Source organism: Notamacropus eugenii, chromosome 5 (assembly GCF_028372415.1).
Source record: "Notamacropus eugenii isolate mMacEug1 chromosome 5, mMacEug1.pri_v2, whole genome shotgun sequence".
NCBI classification, from domain to species: Eukaryota; Metazoa; Chordata; class Mammalia; order Diprotodontia; family Macropodidae; genus Notamacropus; species Notamacropus eugenii.
In genome coordinates this window covers 67243942-67262561 of record NC_092876.1, presented here as the reverse complement: position 1 = coordinate 67262561, position 18620 = coordinate 67243942, and the positions used below count along the sequence as shown (strand labels likewise).

General features: G+C 49.5%; 3 protein-coding genes across 25 annotated transcripts in view; 1 reads left to right on the top strand and 2 right to left on the bottom strand.

Annotated features, from left to right (window-relative positions):
• The window catches only part of UBXN11 (UBX domain protein 11), a 33320-nt gene extending 28793 nt beyond the window's left edge, over positions 1-4527 (top strand). For 9 of the 13 annotated variants that reach the window (XM_072609448.1, XM_072609451.1, XM_072609444.1 and 6 more), the window contains 6 exons: positions 1348-1434; positions 2015-2135; positions 2855-3003; positions 3564-3604; positions 3800-3934; positions 4333-4527. In XM_072609448.1, the coding sequence (XP_072465549.1) occupies positions 1348-1434; positions 2015-2135; positions 2855-3003; positions 3564-3604; positions 3800-3934; positions 4333-4486 (687 nt within the window). In that variant the 3' untranslated portion in view covers positions 4487-4527. Of the gene's footprint in view, positions 1-1347; positions 1435-2014; positions 2136-2471; positions 2645-2854; positions 3004-3563; positions 3605-3799; positions 3935-4332 lie in introns of all 13 variants that reach the window. The other 4 variants (XM_072609453.1, XM_072609447.1, XM_072609446.1 and 1 more) reach the window with 2 other exon arrangements.
• A 586-nt stretch (positions 4528-5113) lies between these two features.
• SH3BGRL3 (SH3 domain binding glutamate rich protein like 3) lies at positions 5114-6286 on the bottom strand. Of its 2 annotated transcripts, XM_072609454.1 has the most exons (3): positions 6043-6286; positions 5660-5827; positions 5114-5572 (listed from the first exon to the last, which is right to left on the bottom strand). In XM_072609454.1, the coding sequence occupies exons 1-3, from the start codon at positions 6088-6090 to the stop codon at positions 5507-5509; spliced, it is 282 nt and encodes a 93-aa protein (XP_072465555.1). In that variant the 5' UTR covers positions 6091-6286; the 3' UTR covers positions 5114-5506. The 2 variants fall into 2 exon arrangements, with proteins under 2 accessions (XP_072465555.1, XP_072465556.1); XM_072609455.1 differs by having other exon boundaries at positions 5114-5827; positions 6043-6259.
• A 365-nt stretch (positions 6287-6651) lies between these two features.
• Positions 6652-18620, bottom strand: part of CEP85 (centrosomal protein 85) — a 39297-nt gene continuing 27328 nt past the window's right edge. For 8 of the 10 annotated variants that reach the window (XM_072609438.1, XM_072609436.1, XM_072609433.1 and 5 more), the window contains 7 exons: positions 18085-18237; positions 17537-17691; positions 17049-17163; positions 13100-13150; positions 10429-10536; positions 8659-8884; positions 6652-8129 (listed from right to left, as the gene is read on the bottom strand). In XM_072609438.1, the coding sequence (XP_072465539.1) occupies positions 7969-8129; positions 8659-8884; positions 10429-10536; positions 13100-13150; positions 17049-17163; positions 17537-17691; positions 18085-18237 (969 nt within the window). In that variant the 3' untranslated portion in view covers positions 6652-7968. Of the gene's footprint in view, positions 8130-8658; positions 8885-10417; positions 10537-13099; positions 13151-13233; positions 13340-17048; positions 17164-17536; positions 17692-18084; positions 18238-18620 lie in introns of those variants that run through there. The other 2 variants (XR_011967113.1, XM_072609440.1) reach the window with 2 other exon arrangements.

Below are 18620 nucleotides of genomic sequence, written 5' to 3'. Positions count from 1 at the left end.
AGGGGGTGAGCAAGCTGGCTGGGAAGGTGGCAGGGTTGGGTCTGCTGGAGGACTGAGGCCTTGTCCAGGCTAAGGACACCAAACTTCCTAATGGGGAAGAGCCTGAGGGCAGGGGGCGGGGCTGAGCCGCCTTCCTGGGGCCTCAACTGAACAGGCAGCAAGAGCCCTCTGCTGGTCACACAGAGGGATGGCCACAGCAGCGAGGCTTCTTTGTCTTTAAGACTCTAGTCCTGAGCTAGGTACAGAGACACTCCTGCCCTCACGGAACTTAAGTCTCTTTGGGAACCACCTTGTCAATTAGTGAAATTCACAAATCTGAAGACAGCAGGTGGAAGGGAAGGAGCCCTGGAATGGAACTAAGAGGACCTGGGGTTGAGTCCAGTCTGCGGGACCCCAAAAGGACAGGCCACTCCTCTCTGGGCTCCTTTCCTTTATGTGACTTGACACGACCTCTGACATCCCTTCTCACTCTGGGTTAGGAAGATTTCCAGAGCCCAACAGAACTCAAGCAGCTGCTAACCATCCCTTTCAGCGAACCTTGATTAAGCACCTGTCCTTGCTCAGCACTGGCCAAGGACAGAGAGATGGGAAAGATGCTCTTAGAGAGCTCCCACTCTTGTGGAGGAGAAGACATTGCACAAGATGGATTCAGAGAAGAGGGCTAGGCCCAGAGCTGGGGGGATGTGAAAGGGGTTGGGTATCAGGGAAGACCTCCTAGAACAGGCAGCTGACACAGTGAGGCAAGGAATAAGGAGACAAGGCCATTTCATTCTTAAAACAGCACGAGCATGGCATTTATTGGGCAAGCCATGAGATACGTGCAGAGTCCTATATTTGGGTACCGGGGAGATAGAGAATTTAGATAAAATTTCTCACAGCTCTTGTCCTCATGGAGATTACAATTTAGTCAAGGACATAGAGAATATCCTATAGCAAAGAAATAACAAGAGGTGGCTAGGTGGCTTAGCAGATAAAGCACTAGGCCTGGCGTCAGGAAGACCCGAGTTCAAATCCAGCTTTAGACACTTACTAGCTGTGTAACCCTGGATAAGTCACAACCTGTTTGCCTTAATCTAATAGCAAAGGAAACACAAACCACTTCAGTATCTTTGCCAAAATAACCCCACAGGCAGCATTTATAGTCCATGGGGTCATGAAGAGTTGGACATGACTGAACAAAGGCAGAGAAATAGCAGGCCTCCCACTTGGCTGTACCCAGTGAGCTTTCCCTTCATCATCTCATTGTGTCGGGATGATCATCTCCATGTTAGGAAGTACTGAGAGCTAGCGGTGGAATGATGGGCCCCAAATCACTGCTCATGATTCTGCTCTCCACTTCTGAGCCAGAGAAAGGGCAGAGGGGGACAGAGCTGGGCCCACCTCAGGCCTGGGCCACAGCAGGAAGGGGACAGCTGTGCTGGAAGGACCTTGGAGGTAAGGCAGCCCTCATGGCAGAATGGAAAGGGTGTTGGGCTGGGGTCAGAAGCTCTAGGCCTCATCCCTGCTCAGGCTGGCACTGTCTCCCAGGGATGGTTCAGCACTGCCTTTTGTTGTTCTAGAGAGGCACTACAGTATGGGGGGAAAAGTGGCCAACTTAGCCTCAGTCACCTTGGGTTCAAATCCCAGGCCCTCTGTTCACTAGCTCAGAGACTGTGAACTTCCATTTTCTTCATCTGTAAAATGGGAATGACAGTACATGAAGTGCCTACCTCTGAGTTAGTAATGTTCTAGTGCTCAGTTTCATTATCTCCAAAATGAGTACAGAGAACACTTGCTCCCAGAGCTGCTGGATGTTACTTTGTGCTATCACTATTGTTTGCCATCTCTTTCCTGTTTAGACTTGCTGGAAAGGGGGTGGGGGAAGGATGGAAGACCCAAGTCATCTCAGGGTTTGGCTGCTCTGGGGCCCATGGGGAGGAAGAGAGCCACCACCCACATCTCCACCTGCCAAGGGAGATTATTGGAGTCTGTGCAGACACTCAGTCCTTCCCTACATCCTCCTTTCCTCCCCCAGGTGACAGACCTGCGCAATGTGGTCTACCAGGAGAAGCAGCTTCCTAAGGTCTTCTCAGGTACTGGCTATGTGATAGGAAGGACGAATTCTAAGGAGACCAAAAAACTGAATGACCAGCCAGGTGAGCCTCTGGCTGGGAGGGGAGAAGTCAGGTGGTTGGGGGGAGCTCTCTACCCTGCTGGAAGGTGCTTTGGGGATCTTGGAAGGCATGGAGGCCAAACCAATTAGGACAGGCATCCCCAGCAGACTAGTGGCCCTGACATGCCTCCAGAGGCAGCCTGCTCATTCTATTCTAGTCTAGAGCACCTTATTGTTAGGTGGAACCCACATGACAGGGCTCTTGATATTGAAGTTAGCCATCATGTTGTCCTCAGCCTTCTCTAGACCAAACATCTCCGGTTATGTAAACTGGCCTTTCCATGGCACTAGTGTTCTGTCCCTTTCCCCTCCTTTCCAGAATATGCCCAGAATGGTCAAGTGTCTCCATGTGTTCTGCTTGGGACCCCTCCCTTGGGATGGATGCTCTGCCTCTACCAATGTTGCCACATTGGCTGGTCCACACTTCCCCCCAACCCCCATCTTGCCCATGTGACCTGTTTGCTACTTTTCCAAGCCACCCTGCCTCATTCGGTATGCAGCCGATTTTAAGAACAGGCCTTGTTCATTTGATTCAGCCAATCACGGGATACCAGTGATGTTCATCCACCTCTAGCTCTCCCTTCCTGTAAATTTGATAAGCATTTGGTCTAGATCTACACCTTCATCTAAATCAATGATGAAAATGCTGAACTGTAGAGGGTCCAGGACAGATGCCATGTCTAACCTCCATCCCTCTGACAGTGATCGAAAACCCCCTTCCTTTTGTGGGGAACTCCTTCTCCCAAAATTCCACAATCACCAAAGAGCAGTTTCTGAAAAAGCTTCCTAAATTTGTGATCCGCAATGGGGAGGTGATTGAAGTCCGAGAACCTATCCGGGAAACGCTAGAGGTGAGCCCCCCCAGCAAGGGAACCTGGGACACACCCCATCAGACTAGGGTGAACCTGCTTGATCACTTGTCCAATGCGGGGAACAGGATTATTACCCAGTCCAGCAACTCCCAGGGTAGGAGCTGTTGTGACAGTTGGAGGGGAGATCTCCCTTTGGATCCCTTGGGGGCCCTGATGGGCACAGATGGACACTCCCTAGACCAGTTTCTCTGACCTCTGGAGACTAGAGAACTCTGTTGAGGTGACCCGTGGGGCACCCTGCCTCTCTGGCTAGTGCCAGTCCTGTCCCCTCTGTTATGGTTCTCTGATTCATACTCTCACTAATATTTACTTTGCACCTCCCAGCAGGAAGCACCATGTCCCTTTTATGTTTTCTATCTTGGGGGATGTGTCCTATTTCCCCATCAGATTTGGGGCTCCCTGTGGATAAAGAATATGGCTCCTTCCCATAAGAACAGGGGCTGTCTCCTGCCAGCATTCCCCACCCCAAGAGAGCAGAATAAGGGTGGGGAGAGAGGCCTCTAGCCTCAGGGCCAAGGTTTTGCTTCCTTGCCTCAAAGGGCTGCTCAGGGCCCCAGGAGATCTTGGTGGAGACTGAGAGGTGAGAATCCTGGGAGGGGGAAATGGGGGCAGGGCAGGCTGGTGATGGGGGGGGTGGTGCTGAATGACCCTTAGAGGATCCCCAAGGTGGGCTTGGGGCGGGGGGGGAGGCCACTGGGACCAGTCCAAAGCACCTGCAGCCCTGGGCCCAGGATGAGGGGCTGGGGTCCCCAGCTGACGGGGCTGGGGCCCCCAGGCTGAGGCAGTCGTCCTCAGAGATTCCCACCACCACTCTACGGATCAAGTCTGAGAATGGGGAGCAAACGTTCGTACTTCCCATGTCACCTGTGGACACCATCGGGGACGTCAGACGGTACCTTGCCCAGGCCAGGTTGGTGTCTCCCATCCCCATCACTTTGCTCCCAGTTCTGCAGCAAGGCTGCCCCACTCACACACCCCAGCTGCACATGACCCTGCCTGGCTCCCAACCACCCTCCCTCCTCAGGCTCTTAGGAACGGTCCAGAGCTGGGAGTGACCTTGGTGATTGATCCCCTTACAGATGGGGAAGGCCAGGCTGAGATTAAGAGTTAATGGCAGAACCACAACCTGAGAAGGGGGCTTTTTGCTCCTAGGCCAAATGTCCCCTCATCTCCCTAAAGGGTCTCCCCAAAAAGAAGGAAATACTACTTGGACCCCTCTCTCCCCATTCATCTGGAGTCTTGCTCAGAGAATGGACAGTGCTGTCCATGATGCCCCACTAGTCCCTGAAGTGATCCCTCTCCCCTCAGGAACAGGGACCCAGCCACATTTGAAATCTTCACCGTCTTCCCACCCACCGTGTACAAAGATGATTCAAAGACACTGCAGGCCTGTGGACTGGTGCCCAATGCCATCCTGCTTCTTCGGCCCCCCAGGACTCCACACCCAGCTCCCAGTCTCTAATAAAATCCCATCTCCCCATCCACTTTGGGGACTCAGAAAAAGCTTGATCTGTGCATTCTCTTTGCTCCAAACCAGGCCCCCACCTACCTAAAGCTAGCTTCCTACAGTGAGGTTAAGACTGCAGCTGGGTTGGGGGGAGGGGAGGAGAGCAAAGGGCCCACAGCTGGGTGAGGGTGGGGCCAGGCCTTTGTCTAACTACTAGGAAGGATTCACTTGTCCTAGGCCCAAGAGATCAGATCAGATCTTGGCTAGAAAAGGAGAAGTAGGGCCTGGAAGGTGTGGTCCAGCCCAGCAGAGGATGCAGACTCGGCCTGCCTGGGGGGGGGGCCTCAGCCTTTTATGATACTAATAGACCTCTACCCCAGCTGACACCTCCAGCACTACAGCGTCCATTGCCCAGATAGTCGGGGAGAGTCCCCCAGACACATGCCCCTATGCACCGAAACTGAAAGGCAGGTCCATACCATGCACAGAATGGAGTGTGCAAGCCCACCAGAAACATATGATGCCTGACACGGGGCAGTCCTGAAGGAGCCAAAGGAGGGATGAAAAGAACAGCAAGGCAGGGCCCAGTGGCCCTAACCGACCTTTCCCCTGGCCACCCCAAAGGACCAATCACAAACCGTCTCCAAGCCAACTGGAAGTTTAATCGCTCCTCAGGAAGAGAGGACCCCAGACAGGTCACCCATGGGGCACTGGGCCCCGTCAGCCTGTCACCAAGTGGCCACCTCTGGGAGGGGCAGCAGCAGGAGGGAGGATCCCTCCCTGGAGACCCCCTGCAGACTGAGGAGTGGGGGGAGTTCTAAGACTGATGGGTGTGGAATGTGGAATGGAATGGCCGAGGCTCCAGGCTCGGGGGGCACGGGGCACAGAGTCAGGGAGGGGGAGATGGATGGGTCTAGGACTAGCTGTCTGGGGGTCTGGAATTGGAACCTGGATATACAGTACAGGTTTAGAAACTGGTCCCAGGATCTTTCATGGCTGGGAGAGGGAGTGTCGGGCAGTCGGTGGGGCTGGGGGTCAGTCCAGCTTCAGGAACTCCTGCAGGGTGTCCTGTTCCACCGCCTCCACGAAGAGCTCGTAGTCCTGGGGAAGAAAGGGCGGCCTGAGCGCCGGGCTGTCGGGGGTCCTGCCTGCCTCCACGCCCCCACAGCCCGGCCTGCGGGCCCTTACCCCACAGTACTGGTTGCCGTTGCATATCTGGGGCGGGATGGCCTTGGGGTCCCCGGCCAGGGTCCTCATCTCCTCCCGCAGGGCGTTGTCCTGGGAGATGTCCACCAGTTCGTACTGGATCCGCTTCCCATCCAGGATGCGGGTCACCTCGCTCTGCTGGGACTTGATCTAGGGGAGCCAAGAGGGGAGGGATGGGGGGCAGCGAGCCGGGGGCCCGGGCCGCCCGTGTGGGCACGGGTGCCCTGGGGGGGCGGGCGCTGCTGGGAGGGGGTGTCGGAGGGGAGGGGAACGAGGGCGGGGCTGGGGTCAGCCCCGCAGGGAAGGCGGGGGGGCTCCCCGCGACCAGCGGCCCCGCTCCGCCCCCTCTTTCTTTCCCCACTCACCTCCCGGGACCCGGTGACCGAAGTGCTGTAAACCCGGAGGCCGCTCATGCTGGGGCCGGGCCGGGCGGAGCGCGCGGGCGGGGTCGCTGCGGGGCTGCGCGGGCCGGGCCGAGCCCACGGACGGACGGACGGACGGACGGACGGAGCAGCAGCGGCGGCAGCAGCGGGAGCAGGACGAGGCGGAGGAGGCGGCGGCCGCAGGGCGCTCGGGAGGGGTTTCCTTCCTGCCCCGCCCCGTGAGTCATTGGAGCTCGGGACCAATGGGCGGGCCCGGAGGGCGGCCGGGGGCGGGGCCACCCCTTCAGCCTCCGCGGCGGGGGCGGGGTCGCTCGCTCGGCCCGGAGCCCCGGGCAGCAAGTGGCCCGAGACTGCGGGGCTCCCCGCGCCCTACCTGGGGCCGGGTCTGCCCCCCAGGGGCTGGAGGCAGGGCTGCGGCGGCTGCCGGACCCCTCCCTGACTCCCTACTGCGAAGGTCCCCAGAGGGAAGGGCTGGACGCTGGTGGGAGCCGCCCCGGGCCTGTCTCTGCCCAGGTGTCCCGGGGACCCTCCGGAGTTCCCCTGGGGGAGGGGGAAGTCCAGAGGAGGAAGAGGGAGAATAAAACCTGGGCGGCCGGTTCAGTCCTTTTATTTTGTAATCAAAATAATACAAATCAGTCAATATAACAAAGATCCATATAAATACTTTATAAACTTTGGGGGAGAATAGAATGGCCCTGAGCTCTGCTCTGCGCTCCCCGCCTCCCCAACCCTTCTAGAAATCAAACTGCTGGGGAAGGGGGGGCTGCTCATCTGCCCCCTGGCCTCGAGCCCAGGGTCAGGGCTGGGCAGCGGGGTTTGCACCAAGGCTGCCTCAGCCCAATCACACGGGCTCCCACACGGAGCCAAGCACAAACGAGCATCACTCTCCACACTGGAAAGATGAAAAGGAGAAAAAAACCAACCTAACCAGCCCTGCGAACAACTCAAATCCAACCTGCACCTGGAACTAACAAGTCAAAACGTTAGCAGTTAAGATCTAGAAGCCTGTGTGGGTATTAGTGCTGAGGGTCTTCCAGGGGAGCCAACATACTCGGACCTTCCTAACCCAACAGGGCACACAGCCTTCCTTCGAAAAGAGAAGTCTCTGCCCTGCTGGCTCCAAGCAGCTCTCACCAAGCCTAAGCACTAGAGGAGCAGATGTCCTGCTGAAGGATGGTGAAGACCTGCTGCACCATTCCTCCCAGTAACAGCATCAGCATCCAGTCCCCTACTGCTTACAGGGACTAGAAACCAGGACAAAGAAAGCGAGCAGGTTATCTGTCTGCTTTGTAGCTGGAACACCCACAATACCAGGTTGAAAATATGACCTGGGAGGTTCCTAGGGGACAACTTAGTGGTGGCAGATGAGAGGGAGAATTAAGGCACAAGAGTGACAAGTAATCCACTTCCCCTTTGCAGTGCTATGGGGACCTGGATAAATGGAAAGACCCTGAGGCATGTGAGATGTTCCTGGACCCCACAGAGATCATCTCATCTTAGTTCTGAGGGAAAAATATGGAGTTCTGCATCTGGGCACCACAACCCTGGGCATGTGGTATTTAAGGTGGGGTGGGGGAGCCATGGAGAGTCCTTGTTGTTAATGCAGTAGGTAAAACAGTGGAAGGATGATCCTGGTTCCTGTCTGCAAGGATGGGGCAGTGAGGCAACAGGCCAGGCTTCCCCTGGATAGCAGGTTGTGCCTGGGGAAAACCAGTTAATGATTAATTCACTTTCCCCCATTACCACCCAGGGGCACAAATCAGGACTGGCAAGTGCCAATAAACATGTTCCTGAAGGACACAGCATATCCTTGGCAGGGGGGCTAAGTTATTCACTATTCCACAGCAATCAAGAGGCAGTCACTAGCCTGGACTCTCCTCCAGCTGGTTCCTCCTATTTCCTAGGTTCTCACTGCGTGATGCAGTTGTCTCCCATGTCCTGGGCATATCTGTCAGACATGGTGGTACGAATTTCTTCGATGTCACGATGCAATTGCCTGACTTCTTCCAACTTCTTGATGATTACATCTGGCTTCTGCAAATCTAGCTCAGTTGAGGGGTGGGGCACAGCTGGCAAGGAAAAGATTTGGGAGGAAAAGTTCATTCAGTAGATCTATTGAGAGAAGCATGCTGTGAAGAAACCCACAGTCTTGTAACAAGGCACTTCAACGGGTAGCTTATCTCCTACCTGGGCCTGGGTCTACCTTGGATCAGACAAATCAACATTTATTTAGAACCTATTATGGTTCTAAATGGTGCTATGGGACTTAAAAAGATAAGCCTGTAAGTTCCTCAAGGAGGCCAAAGGCCTGTGATTGAGACCTAAGTGTGGCTCTTGCTGGGTGACCCTGGATAAGTTCCTCTGCATCTCTGGGTCTGAAGCATCTTGTGTGTAAAAGATGATACCTATATGATGCACCTCCCAGGACTGCTGGGAGAGAAGAGCCTTGGAAACCAAGAGGATGGTCATGGCTGTAGCTGGATCTGACCATGCCTGGGCTGAAAGGCCTGACTGGCAGCTTCCTTCTAGCTCTGTGTTGCGTAATGAGGATCACTTCCTAGTCAAGGCCCCAACACCCACCCTGGCCCTAACACTTACAATGGATGCCCAGGAGAAGAGATAGGTTGGGGTCTCGGCCTTGGGCTCTCTGGGTCACAATGCTGCATACGGCCTGCAGATCATGCAGGCAGCTGCCCAGCTCTTGGTGCAGCTCATGGGCCAGCTGGGCTGTGTCTGCAGAGGGTGAAGAAACTGGCTGGGCCTGGCGAAGGTGCTCCTGGAGGGTCAGGTTCTTCTCAATCAGGTCCTGGTTCTGCACTGAAAGCTGAGCACACGGGTGAGCCATGATTAAATCTAGGCTGGAGGCGGGTAGACATAAGGCTCTGAGTCAGCAGCAAGCAGCCAGGCCCTGGGCTGGGCCCCCAGATAGCAGGGTCTGACTCCATCCTCCCACCCGCCTGGTAAGGGAGTGTTTCTCTGAATCCTTGGCCTGCCACAGTAGCTACTTCCCACAGGGGACCTGAGTCACCAGCCTGCAGGTTCCTATTCAGGAACCAGAGACGTTATTCTCCACCCCTCGGAAATACATCTGCAGCCAGTGCCTCAGCCAACACTGTTAGCCAGGCCATTAGAGAAGCCTGAACACATACAAGTGAAATCTGAGGAGAATAAAACCTCCGCTGGAGATACTGGTTTCAATCTTTCCCCTCCACCCTAACAAGAGTGGCTCTGGGCCAGGCTGGCTGGGCCCCATCTCTTTGTGAGGAAAGTGATGAAAGAAGGAGCAAAAGCCTAGATCACCAACTGGGAAAGTACCCTGGAGACTGGCTTCATGCCCCAGCTTTGCCATTTGCTGTGTGACCTTCAGTTAGTCACCTAACTTTAGGGCTTCAGTCTTCCCATTTGTAGATGTATTTAGGCAGCTATATGGCTCAGCGGATAGAGCACTGGGCCTGGAGTAAGGAAGACTTAAGGTCAAATTAGGCCTCAGACACTCACTAGCTGTGTGACCCTGGGCAAGTCACTTAACTTCTGTTTACCTAATCCACTGGAGAAGGAAATGGCAAACCACTTCAGTAGCTTTGTCAAGAAAATCTGATAGGAAGTAACAAGAGTCAGACACAACTAAACGACACAGAAGCTATTGAGAAAACTACAGGATCTTTTGAATTGGAAAGAATCTGTGATTAGAACTTCAGAGTCCCTTCCAGTTTTCTGATACTTGAATTCTGCCATCTTGAATTAACTAGCATGCCAATTAACTGCACAAAGCCTTTGAAATTCCCCCATCTCAACCACAGCTGAACCCATCCCTCGTTGTAGCTGAATCTATTTCTTGTCGAACACTAGACCTATGAAGGATGGTAGCCTCACCCCATTAAACTTTCTCTCTGACGTTCTCTGAAAAGATGCTGAACAGATTTTCTCCCCCCAAGTTCTCACCCACTTTAGCCCTAACCTGGGGCTGAGCCCAACTAGAGAACTCTTCACATTCTGCTACCTGTCCGCCTCACTGCAGAAAGCAAGAAGAGAGGCTCTATAACCAGAAAACATTCTAGGGAGATTCAATCCAGGGTTGAGGGTGTCTGTGTGTATTTCAAAACATGAAACGTTTTTGATGAAAAAGTTGACAAGTCCAAAAGTTCCTGTTCCAAGTCCTGTTCCTGACCTCATCTCCACAAGCCTCAACATCAAACAGTGGGGAGGGGCTTGCTTAAACAAAAATCTAGCAGCCAGCTAGGATTCTCAGGAAATAGGAAGGTTCTGCAGAAAAGAGTCCCAACTGGTCTCCACCAAAGACTTCCTGGCCTCAACAGCCCCATTCATACTATGAAACTAAAAGGCCCCAGACTCTTACCCTGTTCTCACCTCCTTTACTGCCAAGCGCAGTTGCTCCAAGGCATTTTCTCTCCTTCTGGCCTCCTCCTTCAGAGCTTGACCAGTTCCTTCTTCTTGAGCCACCTCTGCCTCCAGGTTCTAGGAGACACCAAAGGGAGTAGAGAGAGCAAAGGATTACAAGCCAGCAACCCGAAACCAATATTGACTTCAACCAATTTTTCTCCCAGCCTATCCAAGTGGCAACGAAAGCCAAGTAACAGAGTGGGAGGATTAAACAAGGCTTCAGGGAAACCTGGACCCAAGTACCGAAGGGCAGGTTAGCTTTCAAAAGGCCAAGGGACAGCAAGGAGGAAGAAGAGAAAGACATTCTCTGTATGGTAAATGTGGACAAAGGCCTGAAACCAAGTCAGCCAAGGTGAGGTACAGGGAAAGACAAGCAGCCACTGAATTCTAGAGTTGGAGGGGGCATTAGATGCCAACTAGTCCAACCTGTAGTAACCCAAACGAGACCCAGCTGTGGAGAGTCTGACAAGGGCAGAGTCCAGTGGGACTATCACCTCCCTAGTCCTGGACCCCAGGCTTCTCTTAACAACCTTAGATTGAATTAGCTTTTCTGGCTGCCATAACACCCTCTTGGCTCATACTCAGCCCACAACCCACTAAAACCCAGAGATCTTTTTCCAGATGAAAGCTTCCTGTCATCTCCTACTCACAAAATAGGTTTTTCTGAACCCAAGTGGAAGACTTTACATTGAACACTATTGAACTCCACCTTATCTGATTCAGGCCAACTTCCAAGGCACTGCTAATATATCTGTAGACAGACCCTGACCCATCTGTCAGCTAGCCCTTCCAGTTCAGCGTCTGCTACAAATTCACAAAGCAACTGAATCTATGTCTTTATCCAAGACACTGATAAAAACACTAAACAGCTCAGAGCCAAGGAGAGATCTCCAAGATACTCTTCAGGAGAACCCCTTCTAGTCTAACAATGCTGTCAAAAAAGGAGAACATGTAGTCAGACATGATAAAGTGATACTGACACTGTGATCACAAGTTTCTTTTCTAGATGTTCACCACACATCTCTTTAATGACACATTCTGGAAGTGCACCCGAAGCCCAAGTCAAATTGCCTGGCCTACAGCTTAGAAACTCCATACCCCTTCCTCCCCTTTAAATGAGGACAGTTGACATTCTCCAGGTTTGAGACCCTCTGCTCTTGTTCCCCACACACTTTCAAAGGTCACTGGCCTTGACTCAGCATCACATCTGCCACTTTTTTCTGCAGATCTGCAGCATCACATCTGCCCTAGGATATAGTTCGCCTGGGTCTGTTCTCTTACGTCTTTCTGCTTATCTTGGGTTTCAATGATCCGTTAGTCATTCTGACCAGAGTTCAGTATGCATGAGGAGTAATTAATGGGAGAAAAGGCTGGAAAGGTGGGTTGGTACCTGTTGACCCCAATGCTCAGAGAAGGAATGCGGATTTTGTTTGGAAAGGGTGTGCAGCAATTTTTTCTTTGTTCTATAGTTGAGATGATATAACTTAAAGGACTCCTAATCACTCTCGGATCAACCCCTTTGCCATGATGGAGTCTAACGTTAATAGACAGGCTGCTTATCATCAAATGTTCTATTTCACAACTTTGAGAATCTATGTGGTCCTTTTCTTTATCAATGCAGGTCATAACTTTTCCACGCCAACATAGATACTTTTATCAGATACCGTGGTCTCCAAAAGTAACCATCTGCTAACCAACTAACTCTCTGAATTCAGCAAGGCTGGTCTTTGGGCAGACAAAGTCTTCACCATGCTCATGCTCCATGTCTTTCCAGCTGTATAGGATATGACATAGTCTGTGTTTGGGTGATACTGCTTTAAAAAAACTCAAGGGTCACTCTCATGCCTCAACAGTCCACTGGAGGATGATAATGAGGATTAAATATCCAGATTTGCTCAAACACAGGCTACTCTCCCAAATCAGCCACATCCCTTAAAATGAGTTCTCTTTGAAAGGGAGAACATGCATGTTTATACTCAATCAGGAAGCATTAATTAAAGCACCTAATATGTGCTAATCATTGTGCTACATTAAAAATAGCACCAAAGGTCACACCAGGATTATATGCAAGCCAGTTCTGAGGAGGATGGGGAGATTAGGTGGGTAGGAAGCACAGGATACATACTTGGATCAATACAACATAAATCAGGTCTTACTTACATCCCCCTGAGGTCTGTCAGAAAAGGCATCATATGGTTAAAGACTATGCTAACTATTCAAAACAAGAATAGAATTTTATAGTTTTAAGTCCCAAAGAGGTGGTAAGATTTCCCAACAAAACGGGTACATTATAGAATTTTTATGCTTTAAAATGTTCAGAAATGACAGCCTGTTACCTGACTAATTTCCCTACTGGTCACCTCTAAAAAGCTAAATATAAACAGCCCAGACCACACAACAACGAAGGGCTCTTAGAGTGACAGAGCAGGCCCTTAAAGAAGATGCTAGGATCATGAACTGCGATTCTACTATGTGGCGAGTGGAGGGCAGGATTTTTTTCTACAGGAACATACCTCTGAAAAACATACAAAGACCTGCTTTACACATAACTTCCGGAACGTACCTGATATATATGAACTGAAGTCAAACTATGGACATGTGATGATTTGGCACCTTGTAAGGTCCAAGTGCTGCTTACCTTCACTTGTGAACACAACTGGTCTATTTTCTTCTGCTGCTTATCCACAATCTAAAAGGCAACGAAAAGAAAAAGCCAGGGCTTATTTTCCCCACAGATGAATTTGCCATATCAAACATCAGCCATGTACTCACCAGCCCCACCATGGTAGATGTTTTGGTTGACTAAGGTAGAGCTAGGATCTAGGTTGGGGATTCTGACAGGAAATTCTCTGAGAGTGGGGGTTGTTTCCTCCTTTGTACTTGGACCCCTAGTAGCTAGCACAGTTCTTGGCACATAGTAGATGCTCCAGAAATGCCTGGTTATTGATTCTGTTGGCTTAGCTCAGGCGGGGTAGCTATTTCGTGGGCAAATCAGGGAAAAGTCTGTGGGCAAATTCCTTAACCTATGGTTCAATTTCCTCATCTATAAAACAGGGATACTATTTGCCTTCTGTACAACAGGATCATTGTGAGGAAAGTAAACAACATAGAGTGACTCATTATTTTGTGTCTCAGGAACCGGCTAAGCCAGGGCTTGGTGGCAATGGCTGCCTGTTTTTGGACAGCCTTAAGCTAAGAATGGTTTTATATTTTAAAATCAAGTTTTATGATACTTAAAACTTGCAAGCCATACAAAAACAAGTGGCGGGCAGGATTCTGCCTTGTGGCTTGTAGAGTGCTGATTCCTGGTCTAAACCACTGATCTTGGTCATTACACATGAATGCTGATAGGAAAGGGATCGAATCAGACAATGTGTTAAGAATGTAAGACTGCCAATAATCCTGGAGAAATGACTCTTGTTAGAGTGGAGTAGAAAGAGCACTGGCCTGAAAGGACTTTGGGGTTCACGTGCTGGTTGTGGTCTTTACTAGGTGTTTACCTCAGACTCCAGCTCTTTTTGTAAAAAAGAAGGTGTCAGATTAGATGGTGTCCCCCCACCCCTCACACACACACACACACACACACACACACACACACACACACACACACACACACACACACACACACACACACACACCAAATGATTTGATATTTTTCAATACATATTTACTAAGTGCCCACTATAGGCAAGGCATTGAGGATAAAAAATTTAAAAAAAAAATTCCTGTTAAAGGGGTTGGTGAAAGTATTACACATATCAGTCAAGACAAAGCCAGGAGGGAGAGAGAATGCTAACAACTAGGTACCTGGAGACAAAACTAGGAAAAGTTTCCCATAGGAGGCACCTAAGTTCAGCCTAGAGGGAGGTTAGGTATTCTAAGAGGCAAAGAAGGGTAGTTCAGGGTGAAGGAGCATGGAGATAGGAGAACCATCCAGTTTGGGTAACAGCTGGTAGTCTAGTTTGACTACAATGGAATATGTGTGACTGGAAGTAGTTGGAGAAAAACGGTAAAAGATAGGTGGCAGTTAGATTGAATGTTCGTGTTTTACCCTCAAGGCAATGGAAGATTTTGGAGCTCAGATCTATGTTTAGGAATAGTAATTTGGCAGCTATGTGGAGAATGGATTGGAGGAAGACTGGAAGAGAGAGGAATCAAGTAGGGAGTTACTGAAACGGGTCAGGCAAAAGATGATAAGGATGAGAACCAGGGTAGCAGCTATGTGAAGGAAGATAAAGGCAAAACTGACGAACCATGGCAACCAACTGGATCTAGAGTAAGGGGGAAGGAAGAGGCAAGGATGTCTCTGTAGTCATGCCATTTAGATAGCATTATGGAAATAGGGCCTCATTTACTCTCCTACCTCCTTATAAGGCTTAGCACATAGTAGACACTTCCATGGACCTTTACTGAATTGAATGAGGTAAGTCACTTGAGTTAACCAAAGTTTGCTTACTCTTCAGGGTAGTAAAACTTTTAAATCTTTTAGGTAGAAATCTTTCTCAAGTTAAGTAACTCTCTACTAAGTAACTTTAGACCATGTCCTTTGAATTCTTGAATTTGCTCTTTATAACTGAAAGACAGCGTGGTGAGATGGACAGAGCAATGGGTCTGAATTCAGGAGACCCAAGGTTCAAGTCCCACCACTGCTCCAAACATGTTTTGTAAAAACGAGGTCAGTGTCTTCCCTGATTTGGTTGGGGGCGAAGTGGCTCCATAAACTTTAAAGCTCCATGTAAATGGCAGCTACTCTGAGTAGTCTTTGTCCACTCCATCCAAAATCATGAAGCATGGCCCTGCTCTCTCCTTATTCTGCTCTGCCCTGTCTGCCTGTGCCTTTGCTGGAACATCTGTCTCCTGGCACTTACCTGGGGGGTTCCCCCAGACTGTCTCAGGTTACCTCTCCTTTTCTCTCTATTCTCTTCCTTTCAGGAATCTCAATGATCATGCATACTCAGATGGATCCCAAATCTATATATTGAGTCTTAACTTCACTCTTGAATTTTAGTCCATGTAACCAAATGCTGGCTAGTGACCTCCGCGCCTGGTTATCCCAACAGTACCCTTAAACTCAAGCTGACCTAAACAGAACTAATTCTTATACTGGGCAGCAAGAGAGTTAAAGAATGCCAGCATCTGGAAGGAGCTCAGAGGTCACCTTGGGATACTCTCAAAGGCTGCTGAGGTAGGTGCACTGTCCGCTTGATGCCAAGGAGCAGAGCACACCTTCCTTCACACTCATCCCTTCTCCAGCACTTTAGCTTACAGCCATGTAAAATCGAGCTTGACTCTCCCTCTTCCCTCCCTCCTTTCATGATGTCCTTTACTTTTTATCCACTGTGCATCTTTAAGTACTCTCTTAGCTAGAACTTGAATTCTTCTGAAATCCCGATTTGTAGTCACAGGCAGAACGAAGTTAAAAGAGATGGGCTTTTGCAGCAAGCAATTTAAGCTGTAGGTTTTAAGCTGCAATTTCCCACAGATCATCCAAGCCAATATCCTTTCCTTACATGCTTGAAGGTCCAGATTATTGTCCATCCGTTTGTATAATGGTGACAGCCATAAACAGAAATATTTAACAATCTAATTCAAGTATTATTTCTAGTTCTATTGTGAAGGATTGTCACTATATCACATGTTCCCTTAAGACAAGTCCTAGAGTTTGATAAAAATTTTCATCACGCAAAAATATCAGGTAAGGTAATCTTGTTAGGAAACATACAACATATTAATTCACATATACTTGTGAAAATCGAGTACATTATTTCTAAGAAGCAAAGATGGCTAATAGCTAAAGATACCTCAATTATAACTCACAAATGATTATAGCTGACAACATACAGTCAAAAATATTGATTAGTAGCAATTTAGCAGTTAGATTGCCACTGGTCATTTATTGCTATTAAAAGTATGGCAATCTTCAGTGGCACCTCCTGCTCTTCAATCTGTCACTTCTAGTCTGCAAAAGGCTATTAAGCCAGCTAAGTTAGCATATTAGAATTGAGCGTACAATAAATGTAAATAAGTTCTAATAGAAGAATGGGGAACATGGGACCTTGAGGCCACATGCAGCCTTCTAGACCCGTGGGTGTGACCTTTTGAGTAAGTCCAAGTTTTACTGAACAAATCCTTTTATTAAGGGGATTTGTTCTGTGAAGTTTGGATTCAGTCAAAGGGCTGCACTTGAGGACCTAGAGGGCCACATGTGGCCTTGAGGCTAAAGGCCTCACCCTTGGATTAATCTATGAGAACTGGGAACGAGCTTTAGTGCCAGGACCTTGGAATATCCACTTTGGCTAGCCAAAGTATTTTTTGTCCTTCCTGGTCCCCTAAAAGTTTATAACTAAAGATATCAAGTGAGTGATCTCTGCCATAGTGAAGTGTTACCATAAGACACATCTTAAAAATCACAAAAGAAAGCAGTTCCCTCCCTGAATCACATTTTGAAAACACAAAGCATTAGACAGAAGAGTTGTAAAATGAGGAAATCAGCGGTTCTGGTAGCCAGGTGTAAGGTGGCCTGAGTCACTAGCCTTCCCAATAGCTCTTCCTCCCACGACTAGATCAGGGCACACGCTATCAGTCACCTTCCTGAGGCAATCACACTCTTTCTGCAAAGATTCAGTCTCCACTTTGGGGCTTTCCACTTGTTGAACCAGGCTCCCACCACCAGCTTTCTTCGAACATTGTTTATCTTGCAAACTGAAAGACAAAGTGCCTCAACAGGTTACTCCATCCATGTGCAAGCCTCCTGCCCTGACAGCTCTCTATTTTTGGAGTAAGTAGGGCCAAGGAGATTTGGTTCACTCCCCCCGGCAACTCTCTCCTCCCAGCTCACTCAGGTGCTGTACTTCCCACTGAGATAAACAAGGGCACTAGGGCTGGTAATGGAATTTAGATGTCCATTTTCCCACAACTAGGCAGGGACAATCAGAGTGTTCACTAATTTGTTATTAACTAGGGAACCAGGTGCCACCTCCCCAGTCATCTGTCCCTTAGGTGCTGAGATGCCTTGTTATTTTGTTCCTAAAGCATACTGTGGGAGTTGACAGCAGTCTTAGGTGGGGCTCTTTACCTCTGTACAACAGAGAGGAGTTCCTGCTCTCTCTGTTTTAGGCTCTCGAGTTGGGATTCCCGCTCCATGCAGCCTGCCCGGGCCTCTCCCAGCTTTCTCTCCAGGTCCGTCACTTGCTCCTGAAGGTCTGAGTTCTTTAACTCTAATTCCCGGAGCTAGAGACAGAAGGCCAGGCTCAGATTCAACAAGTCAGGAGTGCTTCTCCCCCAGGGATTTAAAGATGGTTTCAATTCAACTGGCACTCAATAGTCCATAACTTCGAACATGGTGTATTTGGAATTTTCCTTTTAGGAAACACAGAGGCTAGAGAGGTAGCATGGTAAGGGGAAAAGAACACCGGACTAGGAGTCAGAAGACCTAGGTTTGTATTCTAGCTCTGCTACTACTGGTATGACTTTCTTCAAGTCACCTGACCTCTCTAGACCTCAGTTTCCTGCTCTGTAAAATGAAGGAATCAGATTAGATTTATCAGGTCCTTTCCCACTCCAGAGCCTATAAACCTCCTGAATGACTCTATTTCCCCCCAAGAGGTTAGATACTATTCCTACCTTCTGGCTCTGCTTCTGATGATCCTCCCGTGTGGGCAGGTCAGCCAGATAGCGCTCCAGGGTCTCAATGCGCTGCTGTTTCTCCCGATTTTGCTCTGACTCCTTCTGACATTTCTTTTTCAGATTGTTAATGTGTTTGTCCCGTCCCTTGACCTGTGTGAAAGGAAGTCACTTGTCTATCTCAGTTGGCACATAGTCTGCTTCCATCAGACCCTGAATGTCAACTTTCTTTCTTCAAACAAACAATTTTTTCCCTTTGCCAATTACAACTGGGAGATAAACTTGTAAGCAGCAGCCTTTCCTTTGGGACTCAGGATGACATTGTACTTCAATAAGGATAGGAAACATGAGAAAGACTAATAGATCATTCAAGATTGGGACACAAGTTACAGATTTAGAATGTCAGCACTTTTCAAACAAGGAAAGAGAAGATCAACAATCCTTAGGTGGCCTAAAAAGCAGATGTATTTCCTGCCCAAAGGCACTCATTCTGTCTGGTTCACCTGGATGGACTGTTAATACACTTCCCCCCTAAA

Bases quoted from the DNA above. Each gene is read 5' to 3' on its own strand.
- SH3BGRL3 (XM_072609455.1), bottom strand. From the start codon at position 6,090: ATGAGCGGCCTCCGGGTTTACAGCACTTCGGTCACCGGGTCCCGGGAG. The intron at 5,828-6,042 runs GTGAGTGGGGAA...TGGCTCCCCTAG, and splicing joins CGGTCACCGGGTCCCGGGAG to ATCAAGTCCCAGCAGAGCGA.